Source organism: Apodemus sylvaticus, chromosome 2 (assembly GCF_947179515.1).
Source record: "Apodemus sylvaticus chromosome 2, mApoSyl1.1, whole genome shotgun sequence".
Taxonomy (NCBI): domain Eukaryota; kingdom Metazoa; phylum Chordata; class Mammalia; order Rodentia; family Muridae; genus Apodemus; species Apodemus sylvaticus.
Window position 1 is genome coordinate 136,191,301 of NC_067473.1, and position 18,217 is coordinate 136,209,517.

General features: G+C 36.7%; 1 protein-coding gene across 1 annotated transcript in view; it reads left to right on the forward strand.

The window, feature by feature from the left end:
- The window catches only part of Cntn6 (contactin 6), a 216,830-nt gene extending 198,831 nt beyond the window's left edge, over nt 1-17,999 (forward strand). The window contains exons 19-21 of the mRNA XM_052172631.1: nt 14,788-14,900; nt 16,832-17,000; nt 17,899-17,999. Coding sequence (XP_052028591.1) covers nt 14,788-14,900; nt 16,832-17,000; nt 17,899-17,999 — 383 coding nt within the window. The remainder of the gene's footprint in view (nt 1-14,787; nt 14,901-16,831; nt 17,001-17,898) is intronic.
- The last annotated feature ends 218 nt before the right edge of the window (nt 18,000-18,217 follow it).

Here is an 18,217-nt window from a genome sequence, read left to right on the forward strand (position 1 = left end):
CAAAGGTGTGTGGGTTCATTTCTGGGTCTTCTATTGTATTCCATTGATCTACCTGCCTGTCACTGTACCAATACCATGCAGTTTTTACACCAATCCTACATCTGACAGAGGGCTAATATCCAATATATGCAAAGGACTCAATAAGGTAGACTCCAGAGAGACAAATAACCCTCTTAAAAATGGGGTACAGAGCTAAACAAAGAATTTTCACATGAAGAACTTCAAATGGCTGAGAAGTACCTTCTTAAGAAATGTTCAGCATCATTAGTCATTAGTGAAATGTAAATCAAAACAACCCTGAGATTTCACTTCACACCAGACAGAATGGCTAAGATTAAAAACTCAGGATACAGCAGATGTTGGCGAGGATGTGGAGAAAGAGGAACACTCCTCCACTGCTGGTGGGATTGCAAACTGGTACAATCACTCTGGAAATCAGTCTGGTGGTTACTCAGAAAACTGGGCATGACACTTCTGGAGGACCCTGATATATCTCTGTGCATATACGCAGAGGATTCCCCGGCATGCAATAAGGACACATGCTCCACTATGTTCATAGCAGCCTTATTTATAATAGCCAGAAGCTGAAAAGAACCCAGATGTCCCTCAATGGAGGAATGGATACAGAAACTGTGCTATATTTACACAATGGAATACTATTCAGCAATTTAAATCAATGAATTCATGAAATTCTTAGGCAAATGTCTGGAACTAAAAAATATCATCCTAAGTGAGGTAATCAGTTCACAAAAGAACACACATGTAATGCAGTCACTGATAAGAGGATATTAGCCCAGAAGCTCTGAATACCCAAGACACAATTCACATATGGAATCATTCTGAAGAAGAAGGAAGGAGAGGGGCTTGGTCCTGGAAAGGCTTGATGCAGCAATGTAGGAGATTACCAGGACAGAGAAGTGGGAGGGGGTTGATTGGGGAACCGGTGGAGGGAAGAAGGCTTATTGGACTTATTGGGAAAGGATAAACTAGAAAGGGGAAATCATTGGAAATGTAAAGAATATAGAAAAGAAAAAAGAAAAAGAAGAAAGAACTTATAGAATCACATTTTAAGGCTAAGAAAAGTTACTGAGGCCAAGTATTTGGCAAGATTTTCCCTACAGGTAGGCCCAGAGAGGCCATTGTGTGAAAGATCTCCCTCCTCAATTATGAAAAGCCTCTGAGGACAGGTTATGACAGGGATGTCCCTTCATGGAAGCCCAGAGAGCCCATTGTGTAAAGCTGTGAAAGGAAAGCCTGGATTGCCTTGGATATTCCTGGTAGTTAGAGATGTCAGAGCCTTGGAACACTTGCTTAGGAAACCTGCTAACAGGGAGCAGAACCAGTCTAAGGGAAAGAAGTGTGTTATAGTCAGCCAGGATGAAAGCAGTTGGAGAATTGAAGAGTGTTTTGACATTAGACATGGAGATGTAGAATTTGCAATTTGTCCAGCTATTTTTTATCTTGCTTTAATCAAGTATTTCCTTGCTGTCCTCCTTCTGTATATTGTTGAATAGCAATATATATCCTGTGAAATGATATGTAGGAAGTATGTGATCTGTTTTATGAAGATGATGAGGAGGATGAGGTTGATAATGATTTTATAGAATATTACAGTTAAAAGATTGCCTGAATCTCAGAAGATACTTTAAACTTGGGACTTTTAAACAGTACTGAGATTGTGATAGACAATAAGGACTCTTGAAGTTACACTAAATGCATTTGGCATAATATTATATCTATAAGCATCTGGGAACAAGAGTGGAATGTAGTATTTTGAATGCTTGGTCCAAATGGTTTGGCACTATTAGGAGGTATGAACTTGTTTTAGGTGTGGCTTTGTTTGAGGAGGTGTGTCAATTTGTGGATGGACTTCCTATGCTCAAACTATCCCTGCTACCTGAAGACCAAGATACATATCTCTAACCTCCTTCTCCAGCACCATAGCTGCCTGCCTTCTGCCATGCTGTAGCTGCCAGCAGCCACATGTAAACCGGGTTACCTGTTGAGAGAATAAATAGGGAAGAGGGGCGAAAAGAAGTGCGGCTAAGACAATGTTCACTGATCAAAGCCGGAAACTTTAATGGCGCCAGACCTTTTAACAGTTTGGGCAAACCCTTCCCCCCAGACTCCAGGCTGAGTTCCGGTGGAAGTTGTCTAGCTTCTCTTGGAGGTCCTCGTCTTGACTGCTCCGGCAGCTGGGTGGGTCACCTGCTTAATTCAGGAATTCCTAGACCTGGAGGAACAATGAACTTAACCTTTACTTCGAGTGCTCCACCCTGGGTGGAGAAGGATCCTGGCTAACTGGGAGAAGTTAATCTTGACCAAAGTCAAACTCTGACCAAGTGCAAGACTGCCCCAATATGGCTCTGTACATGTCCTCCCTTTTTTTTATTAATTTGAAAACGAGGAGGTAGAAAACAAGTGGATAAATATCCTTCATAAGAAGGCGGGCCTTAACCAGGAGGGGAAGAATTGACCGTAATTCCTCTTAAATATTGTATAACGTCTTTTTCAGAGGAGGGGTAATAGGCTCCCTTATTATTTTAAGGACAGCCTCTCGACGTTAACCCCTATGTAATTAGGTGTACTTCCTGGGGACTCAGAAGCAGAAATTCACCTCCCCATGCAGTGCTTTGCCTCGTACGTCTCACTGGTACCCATGTTTGTTCATAAACAAACACACATAGATCTGAGTTCTATGTGGCTCCCTCTTTGGAGATCCACTTGTGTAAGTTTTGAAGCCAGGGGGGTCTGCAAGTGTCTTTAACAGACATGCAATCTCTCCATCCAGGTGAGCCTGGGTGTAGACAGCCAGTCTGCTTAACAGACAAGGTCAAGAGTTAAAGGTGGAATAGGATTAACTTGTCCCTGAAGTATCTAATTCAGTTGTAAATTAACAACTTTAAGGACCCAAAGCTTGGCCTCTGAGGTGGGAGAGGTAGCCTTGTGTATCAAGAAATAAGCTGTTACTTCTCAGGAAAAGTGGAGACTATATGTTAAATTAACACAGCTGGCTGAAGATTGTTAGCCATCTTCAAAATTGGAATCTTCAATAATGGAATTATTTCTAGACCAGTCTATGGTTGAGTCAGCTGAGCACAATAAGGAGAAGAGTCATTTTAACTCTTCTTTAGATTAATTTTTCCTAAGCTAGCTTAACAGTCTCCATGTTCTGTCCCACAAAGTCTAAAAGCTTGAAGCTAGGCAATTTATCTAACCTGGGACATTTAACAATTGAGGTAAGTCAAGAACATATACCCAATATAGATCTTATGTTACCATGGTCTGGGCATTCAGCAAGCACACAGTCAGCATATCTTCTGTAGCATTCTGTGGAAAAAACAGAGGACATGCCTTCTCCCCCAATATTAAATCAGGATCATGGCATATGTCAATAAGTGAATTCCTTCATTTCACCTAGACATCAATATGCCTAATTACAAGATGTCATATACATTTAGCAAGGAGTTTCTAGGCATCTAAATTTTAAAATTTTCTTAAAAACATGTAAGCATAATTTAAATTATATGCACAGGGACACAATTTCCCCTCTCTTCTCTCTTCCAAGAAGATATTGTTTTATTAATTTAAGTTGGAACACAAAGTATAACCCATAACATAGGCAATAACTATGTAATTATATAAAATAAACATAGCATTTTTAGTTGTTTTTTCTGTTAGAGCAGTTGTAACTAGACAGCCTAAAAATGAATAATTAGTCACATGTACATATTTTTTAATCTTCTAAATTAGAAATATGAGTATCATTTATCTGTAATAACTAAGTCCTCTAGGATTAACACCATTACGTGGTAGAGGTAGAAATTGAGGACATCAAGAACAAATCTTTATAATTTGATGTGCACAAAATATAAAATTATTTCAAATACCTAAAGGACAGTCATTTAGAGAACATATCCTTTGTTCTTAGAAATTTGAATCACATTTGTATAAACTGTAGAAATTAAGAATTAGCAGTATTAAAAATGGACCAATTTTAAGCAATTATAAACCATGAGCTATGTATATATCTACTATTATTAAAAGCTTGACTTTTAACATCTTAAAAATAGCTGCTATAGCACCCAATTCAGGTATCTGTGTTGAAGCAGTGAGAAACAAAGGAATAAACATGTGATCTGATAGTACAAATTTTCTTTTGCATAACAATTATTAATTTTGCCTAAAAATGTTTGCCATGTAATAGACCAACCATTAATAATAAATTTGATTGTTGCTTGAAGCAAGGAACAAATGTTTCCTACCTTGAAAACAGAGGTTTAAGACCTTCTGTGGTAAGCTTAAAATGAGGTAAATATAAGATAAAGCCAATTAATATATCCTAACAACTTTTGAAAGCCATTTACCTAAAAATTCTAAAAGTCTATAGGAGCAAGGGCCTGTAACAAACATTCTATGAACATTATACACTGAATATTTTAAGATCCTAACTTCTAGTATTGAAACAGAAACAAAACATTTTTTTTTATCTGTCCTAGGATCTACCTTTAGTCCTTGGCAAGGACTAGATCTGAGCCTTTTATCTAAGACCAGACCCAAACCTGTGTTTTGAGGATTAAACAAAAGAAACCTGTAATTCCATGGTCAAAGGAACCTACTTGATATCAAATACATTTCCACAGAGATCTCCTTTTTAATCTTGGAGGGTTAAATTTTGCTCCTACCATTGTAGCCTATAAACTTGTGGAAAAGTGACAATGGTCCTCTAAAACCCATAGCTGTATCACTCTCAAAATTATCTTAATTACAAAATGTTAACAATTATGAGCCTGTAAACTGAAATCTGTAGCCAATAACACACTGATTTTTATTGTAACTCAATGTTTTCTTGTAATATTAGAGCACAATTGCAATTTTGGAAGCAAATCCCAATTTTAAAACAATCTATTTTCTTTAAAATCAATGGCAAACACATATTTACAACACAAGGTTTGTCTGCCAGTTCTTATGTTCAAGTGTATGACAGTGTAACTTATTAAAGAGACAATATTTTAAATCTTAATCTTCATTAAGTCTAATCTCCAGGCCAAGATTCACATGAAACACCATGTCAATTTAAGAGCGTCTTAAAGGCCTGTATTTCCTGGATTGCGTCATGTCACGTGTTGTTTAAAATGGCGACTACCCTAAACTACCAGCTTTAACCGTCATGTCAGGTGTTGTTTAAAAATGGCGACTACCCTAAACTACCAGCTTTAACCTAACTTTTGTTAATAACATTATACCTTTTAAATAATAACCAATTAATTTATAACTCTTTAGTCAAGAAATGTAAAGCCTTATACCATTAAAACCAATTAGAAACAAGTATAAAGCGACTACATGAATTTCACAAGCCAAACCAAGGTCTTCCCAAATCTTGAGGCTTCTGGGCTTTTAAAAGCGGCTTTTTCCCCAGCCATGTTTGCCTCTTGAGTGAGCTGTGCTGTCGCGGCGTGGCTTTGAATCACTCTCCACACAAACTGTGGCTGGCTCAAGAGGTTACCAGCAGATGAAATCTTTACCAATAACATGAAACAGTCATTCACACAAAGACACAGAGAGGACATAAACATACACATAGACAAACAGTTGGTGCACCGGGACAAACACGGAAAGATACACAGAAAGTTAAGCGCACTTGTTAAGCAATTACATCCATTTTTCTCTTCAAACAGCTCTTAGAGGCTGTGTACATATGTCTATTTTTTAAAAACCCCTTTCTTTTCGCCGAAATCAGCTCTTACGAGCTTTGGGCAAATGTCTACCAAATTCCTTCTCCATATTTCTCTATCTTTTCAACCCAAGCAGCCACTGTGTCGGGCCTATACAGTTTGCTTGAAAAACCGTATCTCTTCTGCACTCACAACGATACACAACTTTCACTAGCGCTAGTTTTGACCTCTATGTTGCTTACCGTGCGGATACCATTTCTTATCACCTTTTCTGTGAAGCTTCGCTGGATAGGGTTACCTCAGGAAATTCTCCCGTACCAGGTGGCCCCACGTTGGGCGCCAATTATGTAGCTGCCAGCAGCCACATGTAAACTGGGTTACCTGTTGAGAGAATAAATAGGGAAGAGGGGCGAAAAGAAGTGCGGCTAAGACAATGTTCACTGATCAAAGCCGGAAACTTTAATGGCGCCAGACCTTTTAACAGTTTGGGCAAACCCTTCCCCCCAGACTCCAGGCTGAGTTCCGGTGGAAGTTGTCTAGCTTCTCTTAGAGGTCCTTGTCTTGACTGCTCCAGCAGCTGGGTGGGTCACCTGCTTAATTCAGGAATTCCTAGACCTGGAGGAACAATGAACTTAACCTTTACTTCGAGCGCTCCACCCTGGGTGGAGAAGGATCCTGGCTAACTGAGAGAAGTTAACCTTGACCAAAGTCAAACTCTGACCAAGTACAAGACTGCCCCAATATGGCTCTGTACACCATGCTTCCCATACAGTGATAATGTACGAAATCTCTGAAACTAGAAGCCAATCCCAAACCCATGATTTACCTTGGTCATGATGTCTCTTCACAACTATGAATACCTAACAAGACACAGTGGTCAGAGAAAAATGAGAATCAGAAAATTTTAGGTGGAAGGTTCACATGTTTTCAGATATTTATCTTTTATATTCACTAAATGAAACCAACAAACAAAATCCTTGTAATTCCTAATTTCCTTCATAAAAATACGTTTCTGCCTTTCTTTCCTGTCTTTCTTACTTTCTTTCTCTCATTCTGTCTTTTTTTCTTACTTTCTTTCTTCCTTTCTTTGCTTCTCTCTGTCCATATGTCTCTGTCTTTCTGTCTGTCTTCCTTCCTTCCTCCCTCCCTCCCTCCTTCCCTCTCTCTCTCCCTCCCCCTCCCTCTCTCTCTCCCTCCCCCTCCCTCCCTCCATCCCTCCCTCCCTCCCTCTCTCCCTCTCTCACTTTTTCTTTCTTTCTTTCCTTCTTTCCTTCTTTCTTTCTTTCTTTCTTTCTTTCTTTCTTTCTTTCTTTCTTTCTTTCTTTCTTTCCATCATTTCATTTCTTTCTCTTCATCTCTGTGTTTGTCTATCTGTCTTTCTTCCTTCCTTCTTTCTTTTCTTCCTTCCTTTCCTTTTAACTCCTTGGAGTCTTGGGGCTTACAGCTTTCCATTTCAAGAAAATTCTAGACTTCACAACACACCTCAATTCTAAAAGATGAGAAGCACCTGAAAGTGAGGTTATGCAAACCTGCATGGCATAATCTTTGAGATTCAACCAAGACTCCTTTAACCCTTTCCATATTTTATATTAAAGATTTTAAAATGTTCAATAGTAAATACTGCTACAGAACCTGTAACAAATTTTCATCAACAGTATATCGAAACAAGAAAACTATATTACCTTGTTTTGTAGTCCAGTGGTCAATTGGGTTTCACCAGCTAGAACGTGAAGGTCCAACAGACTATGCAAGGGCTGCCATACATATTTGAAGGAAACTTGCTCTTTTGCTCCTTGAGGACAGTTACTACCCTGGGGCTTATGGGTCCTCTCTCAGACTGCTGCACAGATGGGCTGAGTTGGTTGGTATGGGTTGACTATAAACTTTCTCCTGAAGGCTTGCACTTTGAACATTTTTCTCTTGGGTTATTGTGCTATTATGAGATGTAGAAACTTTAGGAAGAGGATTCTTGATGAAGGAAGGAAGTCCCTGCCAAGGGTCTTTGGAGATGTATCATCCTTGCCACTTAACGAGGTGTTCTCTCTGCTTCCAGAACAGGCATGAAGTAAACATACCTCTTTTCTGCACATTCTTACCACCATGACTCTATAATCAATCACATGGAGCCAAGAAACTATAAATCAAGCCCTTTAAAGCTATGGACTAAAATGAATTTTTCTTCCACTGAAGTTTTTTTTTTAAGCATTTAGTCATAGCATTTCCAAAAGTAAATAAAGAATTTTCAGCTTACACTCCACCTATCCAGTTTCTATAACTTAATGCTCTTGCTTTCTTTACATTCTTTTGAAGACCTGTGATGTTATGTTGAGTGCCCTGTAATATTCCACAATGGTTTCCCTATTGCTGTGCTGTGGACTCATTCCCTACCACAATCTTTCTTTTCCATATATAGTAGTGTTTCCATTAAATATGAAGAATGAGAGAATGGAGATGGTGAACATGTTTCAAAACCTTAATCCACACAATAAGAGAACATTGACCACTGTAGTATCCAAAGACCTGTGGGTTCTTTTCTTTTTCAGTTAAACTTTCTACAATTATGCTGTTCCTCTTTGCATTTCTATATGAGAGTATATAAATGCTGAGAAAAATCTTCATCTTGTTAGCAGTTAGTTATTTGATGACCAATTTCAGGTGGGTCTCTTCCCTGTGGGGGAGGGGAGAAACATATATAGATTTTCACATTCTTTTCAAGTGGAACTCAACAGAAATTTTTCTCAAAACATAATTATACCTATCTTCCTACCCTGAATTTTTATTGTTTATAATTTGTTTAGTATGTGTCTTCTGAGTCTTAAGCACTCCCAGTTTTCCTTTTACAATATAAACTGAGCCTTAAAGGATTTTGGTGTCTTTTTCTTTGATGTATACATATATACACAAGCACACACATAACACACATACACAAACACACTAAATAAAGTTAACCTGATCACACTGTATATTAATGTTACTTATAGGTATATGATTTAGGGCAAACCATTTGGTATTTGATGACCAATTTCAGGTGGGTCTCTTCCCTGTGGGGGAGGGGAGAAACATATTTTCTTACTCTAAGCATTTCTTTGTTTCCTGTAGTTCTTTGTCTAGGTCAAAGTCTCCACTTTTCACCTTTAATTAGCATGTCCTTCAGTTTTAATTATTGTTAAAGTCTTATTTTGGTACTCATGGTTATTAGACTTTGTGAGTGTAGCATCTCTTATATTTCAGGAGACACTATTTCACAGCAAGCATCCTGTTCATTTGTCTCTTACTTTCTTTTCTCCCATCTTCTTTAATAATCCCTGAGCTTATGTGTGAGGGTTGTCTTGGTACTAGAAACCTAACTAATTCCTAAGGCTAGTAAGTAATGGGTTTTTGAGGAGAACCTGCAAACACCACCCTACTAGACTATCATAATCCTGGACAACAATCTATATATTAATCTGGTGCCCACTGTTAAGAGTAGTTCTCAACCATTTTCAAAAAAAAGTTCATTTTGCAATAGATGGAGACCACTACAGAAAAACATAGCTGATCAAATTGCAGAGTACTATTGATTCTATGGTTCATACACTCAAATGATAAATATATAGTTAACTTTTTTTTTGTTCTGTCTTTAAGTATACTTTCAACATTCCTGCCATTTCTAATATCAGAAAAAATTCCTCTTCACAACACTAATTTCTACCTTTAATATATTTATATCTCATAAGGCATCATATAATTTTGGGTGGCTGTGAAACTGAGGCTCAGAGTAAGAATGGAACTCCAGGGTGAGAACGTGAGGATATGCATACTTACTCATCTATACTTTCATTATGACTGGCATAAATATGTTGACTTGTGTGTATGTCTCAGGGGATGGGAACTACATGTATGTGTGTTTGTATACATTTCTGTGTTCTTTTATGGAAGCCAGAGGACAGTCTCAGGAGTACATCAAACTTTGAGATAGACAAGAGTAGACCACCAGCAATTCCCATGGGTTCTTCTGTTTGGCTGTTTCTTGGTATGGACTTTAAGTATGCACCACCATACCAGGCATTTTTAAATCCTGAGAAGTGAACTCATGCTTGTGAAGAACCATTTTACCAGCTGAGTTATTTTATAAGCTGAGGTCTTATTATTTGATAATTATGAATATATGTTCATAACTGAAAAGCAGAGATGAGGATTATGCCCAGGTCTGGGGTTTGTTGGAAAACTGAAGAAAATAACCCACCTAAAGGAGCCCCAATGGCTAAAATACAGTGAAGGTGCATTGAATGGCAACATGTATTACATCACTTTGGCCATAATTTTACTTTGCTTTTTTTTTCTCATTTAAAAAAAATAAAAGTACTGCTAGTCTTCACTTTCTTCATATGATTTTTTTATAGAAATGTTCATCAGGGGTCACAGAAAGACACCCAAAATGTTAGAGGTGAAATGACTTTAATGAAACATTGAAGACATCCCTGATTCTAAGTGGTACCCTTGGATTTAACTTTGATTTTCCATGTCCTTGAGATGACATCAAGATTACCTCTGAATACTGGTAGCAGAAAAAAAAAGTCCTCATCCATCACACATTGCAACTGTCACCATCTAGATTTTCAATTTGGTACTTCCTTTATCATTGTAAAATCAGAAAAAAATGAGAACTCACATTTACCAAAATCTCTGTTTCTCATGATTGGCTATCATGACAGGCAAAGCTGTGGGGAAGACAGAACTTTATTACTTTTATTCAATATAAAGATTCTGTCATCTATACAATGAATAGTGCTGTCAGGAGCCACATATAGTCTTATGTACTGAGGTATGTTTGCTTCAGATAATTTCTCTTTAACTCGCTAAACATCCTAGCATAAGAGAAAGACAAACGATATTACTACAAAGTACAAGAAATGTCATGCAGGAATAAGAGGTATGGATACACATAAGAAAGAGTGTAAATAAGGATGCATATTTTGATAAGCATGCACAATATTTAGAATTAGAGGAAAAAGGTCTCTATGTATATATGTACATATCTGTACATACATGTGCAAATATAAAGCTTCATAAGTACACTACTGTTGTTTCCTATTTATGACAATAACAATGTGATAATAGGTGATGATAGTGTAGTAGCTATTTTCAAATAATACATTGATGTGCTTATAAGTAATAATAATGTATTTCTTAGACATCCAAGAAGTATAGCAAATGAACTATGATCCACAAAGACATCACTTAGATAACACTTAGATTTACAAGGAAAAGAAAAAATATTTACAGCAATTACAAGTGGAAAATAAAGCCCAAACAAAACATTGTGCCTATTGTAGAAAGTTATACTCAGACACTGCACCAGAAATATTTGCAAATTTGGGCTCAATTTGGACGTGGACATTGGCTGCCTAGCACTCTGTACTGGATTCTTTCTTGCTGTAAATATGCAATCAATCCATATTTAGACATAAAGGAAGCATTAAGCTTTTATTTCATCTTGCACTTATGTTCTTTCTCTCTTGCCCAAATGTCAATCCCATGCTGTTACTTAGAAGTGTAACATAAGAAGTTGTTTTTGAATTGGGTTCACAGTGTGAACTACAGCTGAATATAAATGCCATCTACAGAAAAATTGATTACAGGGAAACCATTAGAGCTGTGAAGGGCTGGTTTAATGCTGCTCTGTCACTTGATTAATAGAACATGATTTTGGTCTTTGGAAAATGGCTGCAAAAAAAAAAAAACCATTAAAAGTAGAAAAAGTGTTTGTTGAGTTTACCATTCGTGAATGTTATACAGGCAACATAATATGTTTTATAAGACACATGTGACAAGTGCTTTGGTTTTCTTAAGGTATAAGAAATTTTAATTTCATTAAAGAAATTATGTTGTATGCTTTCATCCTCCATAACAAACCTGGACTGGTAACAGTGCAAATAGTATGGTGTATGGTGATAGCCTTCAAAAGATCTTTCAGAAGGTTTTTTTTTTTGTTTGTTTGTTTGTTTTTTGTTTTCTTTTGTTTTTAATGATAGATGGATGATGTCGACACCCTTGTTTCTAAATTAATACCAAAAAAAGACAAAAATGTAGACAGGTCATGATCACTTCTGAAGCAATTAGCTGAGACCCTTCCTTGCATCTTTCTATCTGAATTATATAGTAAATTTAAAAGCAATGTCACAAAAGGAGGATCTCCAAATTATGCTCATTATATTCAAGAAATGAGTCATTTGTATGAGTTAGAATCATATTACTTGTGGTTAACCAGTTTGAACACAATTGAAAACAGATTGTGTCATAACCAGGCAGTGGAGAACCACTATACCTAGGAGAGACTGCTAATGGCCACTGAGGCTTGATTACAACCCTCTGACAAAGCAAAGGCTTCCTATTGTATTTCACATGAACCGAGAATTTTATAAACTAGGAATTATGACTCTCATTTCAAAAGTAATAAAGCTAGGGCTCTTGGGTACAACTTTGGAACTTTGACCTCAAAATCAGAGTCTTCCTATCCTCTAGACTCTGAGAAGCAAACATTCCAAGCAATCCATAGAATTGGTCACACATACTAGTGGCACTTCTCATGGTATGCCCATGGGATGTTTTGCAATCTGCTTTGAAGAAACAAATGCATACAATCAAGGGCAAGGTTATTGCTAAAGTCACAACTGTATGCCTTTCAAAATTCAGCTCGCTGGCTCCTTGCCTGTTGCATCCACAGTAGACTCAGTATTGTAAGGAATCCTATTATGCTAAAGCATCTAAACAAAGAAAAGCCACAGTAGTACATGAATATTTGCAGAGAACAAAACAAAGCAAAAAAGGCAACAACAAAAACCTACCAGTGACATGGAAGGGCTTTATTTACATGTGTCCTGCGTTAATTGCATGATGTTGTGGTTAGTTTTGATCCACTGTTGGGAAGAAATGTGACCTAAGAGCACATGAGAGATCCTGAGTCTCTGATACCTTGTGAGAATTTTTATCTTAGCTCCTTTATATATGAAAAACAATTATAAAATTCACTTGGAAATAAATGAAAAGAAGATAGCCGTAACAGTACTCTTGCCACAGAGTCTGTCATGAATACAAACAGCATTTGGCAATTACTGTATATTAAACTGTTATTAACTGTATATTAAACACAGATATTTTATGCTTTTAATTTTAATTTGGTTTATTTTACCAAAAAATTGTCTATGCTATCACCAGTCATATTGGTACATATAAATACACATGAATGACTATAGGTCTGACCATGGTAGTTTGGCCTTAATCATAGGATGTTATGATCAATGCATGGTTCCCATTTTGTAACCTGTGAGCCATGCACATATTAAATGTGGCAAAGGAAATAAGACATTTAGTAGTTCTAGGTTTAGACTGCATGATGCATTTTCATGCAAATCTGAGTTGTCAGTTTATTACTGTTTAATCCTTGCACTGTGCAAGGTGTTGAAGATAGAGTAGAAAAAGGCATGTCCCATCAGAAATTCATAAAAATATGTAAAATATACCTTCTATCTTTCAATGAGATCAAACTATAGCACACAATAATTGGACCCCATGGAACTACTTGGTCATCATTTCTCTAGCTATAACATTGCAAATTTGGTAGCAGATCAAGAGCAGGTTTGGGAGGCTGTTAGCAATGCCCCTAGTTCAGTATGTTGAACATATTCCAGTGGTACATATGACATTATAAAGTGATTGAGTCAAAATGCTCAAAGAAGTTGCAGTCATTACCATCATTGCTCTAATGAGTTAAATGCTAGACTCTCTACATACCACACATTCAGAAAAGGAACATTTTGCTGGGCAGTTTGATCTTAGTCTCGGCTTTGCAGTTGAACTATTTTTAAATCTCTCTGGAGTTTTTCTCAGTCTCAAAAGAATCATGTGTTCTCTTTGAATAGCAACATGTTGTCATGGTGAAACCACTGGACACTGGACAGTAACTGTATTCTGTTCTGACTCAGCTACTTGTTTCCTGTATACTTTGGGACAAGTGACTTTTTACTCTATAAGTCACATTATAGTTACTATATGTAAATCATTAAAATTGAAATCTATCTAGTGTTTTAGAATGATAATTTTATATCCTCCTTTCCACATGTCATACTTTTCCAATCCAATATAACATTAATTTCAAAGGCCTGAGAACCCCATTTTGGTTTCAGAACAAATGTAATAGCATTTATTCTGAAGTGATAATGTACCTGTGAGGATTTTCCCTATTTTGAGTTCCCAGAATAGTATTAATAGTATAAAGAATACTTTTATTCAGTGCACAGCCACCTTTGCTTGAACTATCATAAACATGTATCCAAATTAAGGCCTTTAGTCATGTGAATGACAACCACCCGATTTTTTAAAGAATTTTTAGCCCGGGCTATCCGTATATAGAGGAACATTCAAACTATATACTGTGTGAAATTGTATCACACACGTTTGAGCCACACATATTTAATGAGAAAAAGTGGCCTATGGGAAGCTGGCCAAGGAACGTAAACATGCAATAAGAAGCCCAGAAGAAATGTGTTCACTTGGTGACTCTGGTTTTCTTGAGGCTCTGCAACGTTCTAGCAGTGCACTTATGCATAAATATTTCATATTTTATTTGTATCATTTTGCTTAAAGTATTTTAAATTGGTTTTGTTAATTACACTGAAAATAGTAATGTAACATTATGGATTTGATGAGTATTCACAATGAACTATGTATGGAAACATGAACACAGTTTTTATGTGGCTATGCATATATGTAGAAATCTTCCAACTTGAATTTAGTTGGCTATGATTAATAGCCAATTCTAAAAGTATATAACAGAATCTTCCATCTTTTTCTATATTATAAAGTAAGCAAACTCAACATCAATGATTTATAAATTAATACTGGACAGTCAGCAAACTATTATTAATTCATAAGTCTGTCACAAAGACCTTTCCAAATGACCAAAATTTGAATAAATTTGCTTGTTCTGATTAGAATCAGTATGATATTTCAAATAACAATAAACCATTTCATTCCTTCTATGCTAATGATGAGCATTTACTTTTCTTTGCATGAGGCTGCATTATACTATTGACTGATTAATATTCATCTGAACATTTATTGTATTTTAAAGCTCCTAGCCAACCACCAGCAAACATTGCATGGAAGCTGTCAAATTCTAAATTATGCTTGAACTGGGAGCATGTAAAAACTATGGAAAATGAGTCTGAAGTGCTGGGCTATAAGGTAAATATTTACTTTTCTATTTGATCTATTAATTATGCTATTCACGAATCAGCAATGTCATACTTAAATAAAAATAAACTTTGTAAGCATATATATTAGGATTGAAATATTTTTGAGCATATCCTTGCTTCTTTTTTAAACTTTATTTTATTTGTTTTATTTATTTACATTTCTAATGTTTTCCCACTTCCCAGTTAAATCCCCCTACCTGGGTCATCAAGCCTCCACAGGACCAAGGGTCTCCCCTCACACTGATGTCAGATAGGGTAATCCTCTGCTACATAAACAGCTGGAGCCATGAGTCCCTCCATATGTACTCATTGGTTGCCAGTTTAATCCCTGGGAGCTTTGGCCAGTCTGGCTGGTGGATCTGTATTGTTCAGGCTCTGGCAGAACCTCTCAGGGGACACCTATATCAGGCGCCGATCAATGATCATTTCTTGGCATCAGAAATAGTGACTGTGTTTAGTGTCTGCTGATGGGATAAGTTCCCTATATGGGACAATGTCTTGGTGGCCTTTTCTTCAGTCTCTGTTCCACTCTTTGTTACTGCATGTCCTTTTGACAGGAGCAATTTTGGTTATTGAGATGGGTGTGTGGAACCATCCCTTAATCGGGGGCCAGGCCTATCCACTGGATATGGTCTCTACAGGATCTCTTTCCCCTTTGTTGGGTATTTCAGGTAATTCCATCCATGCTGGGTCCTGGGCGCCCCTTAGGTCCCTGGCATCTGGGACTTTCTAGGGGTTAGCCCCAGTTTCCCATCCCCTACTGCTACACCTCTCCTTTCAATTTCCTGATCCTCTGTACTTCTCCCCCTTCTCTTCCCACACTTGATCCTTCCCCCTTTTCCCTTCTGCTCTCCTCTCCTTCCCTGCTCCCCCCTTTCCTCTACCTCCCTTCATTATTTTCCCCCTTCTGGGTAGGATTGAAGTATCCATACTTTGGTCTTCCTTATTCTTGGGTTTCATATAGTGTGTGAGTTGTCTCCTGGGTATTCTGAACCTGTTTTGTTCTAATTTCCAGTTACTAGTGAGTATATACCATGTGTGTTCTTCTGAGTCTGGCTGCAATGAACATAGTAGAGCATGTGTCCTTTTTACAAGTTGGAGCATCTTCTGGGTAGAGCCCAGGAGTGGTATAGCTTGGTCATCAAGTAGTACTATGTCCAATTTTCTGAGGAACTGCCAGCCTGATTTCCACAGTGGTTGTACCAGTTTGCAATCCCATCAGCATTTCCTCTTTCTCCACATCCTCACCAGCATCTTCTGGCACATGAGTTTTTGATAAAGATTGTGTGTTCTAGGTTCAGTAATGGATATGGAGTAATATGATATGGAGAATAAAAAATCTAAGTTCCACAGCATGAAATCATTTTTGTCCACATGATTGCTCTTGTTATCAAGAAATAACAGTTCTTTGTAGATACAATTCATGATTAATGTTAATGAATAAATTTAAATGGAGTATAAGAAATTAGGACTGAGTAGATATGGGCTCTTAAGAACACAAAAGGAATCTCACAAGAACATTATTGAGTATTAAAATCATCTCCAGTGTCCAGGGCAAGTAATCCTAATTAGTGATAATGTAAATTAACTCTGGGCAGACATATATATTCAGACATTTGTAATGGGTCCAAACTGAAAGTGACTTTCATAGTAAACCCTGAAACTAATATACTCAAACTCCATACATGAGATATAAAATCTACTCCCAATCCAGAGACATGGATTCCAGAGAAATATTATTTCTCAATAATAAATGAAGTAATGTTATCCCATATGTTTGCATGTAAGGAATATGAAATTGTCTTAACATAATTGAGAGCACTAACAAGTGAGAGCATGTTCCTTGTCCGTCCTCATAACAGCATATGAACTTTCAGTAAACACCAAAACCATCTGAACTTGGCTTTCACTTTCATACAGATCCTCTATCGGCAGAACCGACAGAGTAAAACTCATGTTTTAGAAACAAATAATACATCAGCTGAACTTCTGGTTCCGTTTGAAGAAGACTATTTGATCGAAATCAGAACCATCAGTGATGGTGGAGATGGAAGCAGTAGCGAAGAAATCAGAATTCCAAAAATGTCAAGTGAGTTGAGTTGCTGCTTTGGCTGATCTGGGCACCTACTGCACAAACGTTCCCAGGGACTTTCAGGTTGTTAAATAAATGTTTTGTGACAAAGTAAAAGGTCTGAGCTTCTATTGTCAATTGTGAATCAAAGGTAACAAGCCAGTTTTTCTTATATCATCTGTCACATTTAACAATGGGCATGTATTTTTTTTTATATTGTTCTCATTTGAAAACAAGATGATAAATAAATGAATAAATAAATAATGAAGGAAGGAAGAAATAAAGTTAGGAAAGAGAAAGTTAATAAAGCCAAAGAAAATTAATGAATAGAAAAGGGGAGATAATTTCATGATTCATTATTTTTTGTGCAAAATTTAAGGCTTTCTTTTTCTGTTTACAAATGTTCAAAGACCTCAACACAGAAACAGTGAAATGGAAGCATCAATCCCTAAGTTGTTCTTTCCCTTTCTACGGCAGACATCAGTAATTAGTCATAATATTTAGACTAAGCTAATTTAGATTAGACTAAGCATTTAGAATAGCATTTAGAAGAAGGCTTCGCAATCATGGTGAAAGTAGGCCAGTTGTCAAGTAATACTTCATATGAGTTTTGCTTTCAAATCATCAAGATTTCATCTTCATGAACCTTCTAGGTAGATGTCATTGGTCAGCTAATGTTGGCCAGTTATAAAAAATTTTGAGTAGTCCTCACCAAATTGGGCATTTTTATTCCTCATTTTTACATTTGAGATGGCATCCTATAATAGGAGGAGTTGTTTCTTAAACTTAAATTTAATGTAATAAAATATTATTATTAAAAGACAAACATGACAGCATAGTTTCTGTCTCAGGAAATTAATACAATATGCAGTTTTAACATCCTGTGGGGTGATTATTTGTTTTTTGTATTTTCCAGGTTTGAGTTCCACGGGAGTTCAGATCTTGAAGCCCAGTACCCAGTTCCTGTCAATGGTTGGAGTTTTTTACTGTTTTGCTATTTACCTACTTTCACGATGAATGAATCATGGATCTTTGGGAATTTTCTGAAAGCAAATCATTCTGTAAATACATTCCCCAACCTCTATCACAAGACATATTCTTAATACAGACTTGTTTGGAAAGAAAAAAATGTATATTACTAAGATCTTGTAAATATCTGTGGTACATTAATAAAACAGTTTTAAACACTTTGAAACACTTTGAATTTTAATGTTCACACATCATTACACATTTGA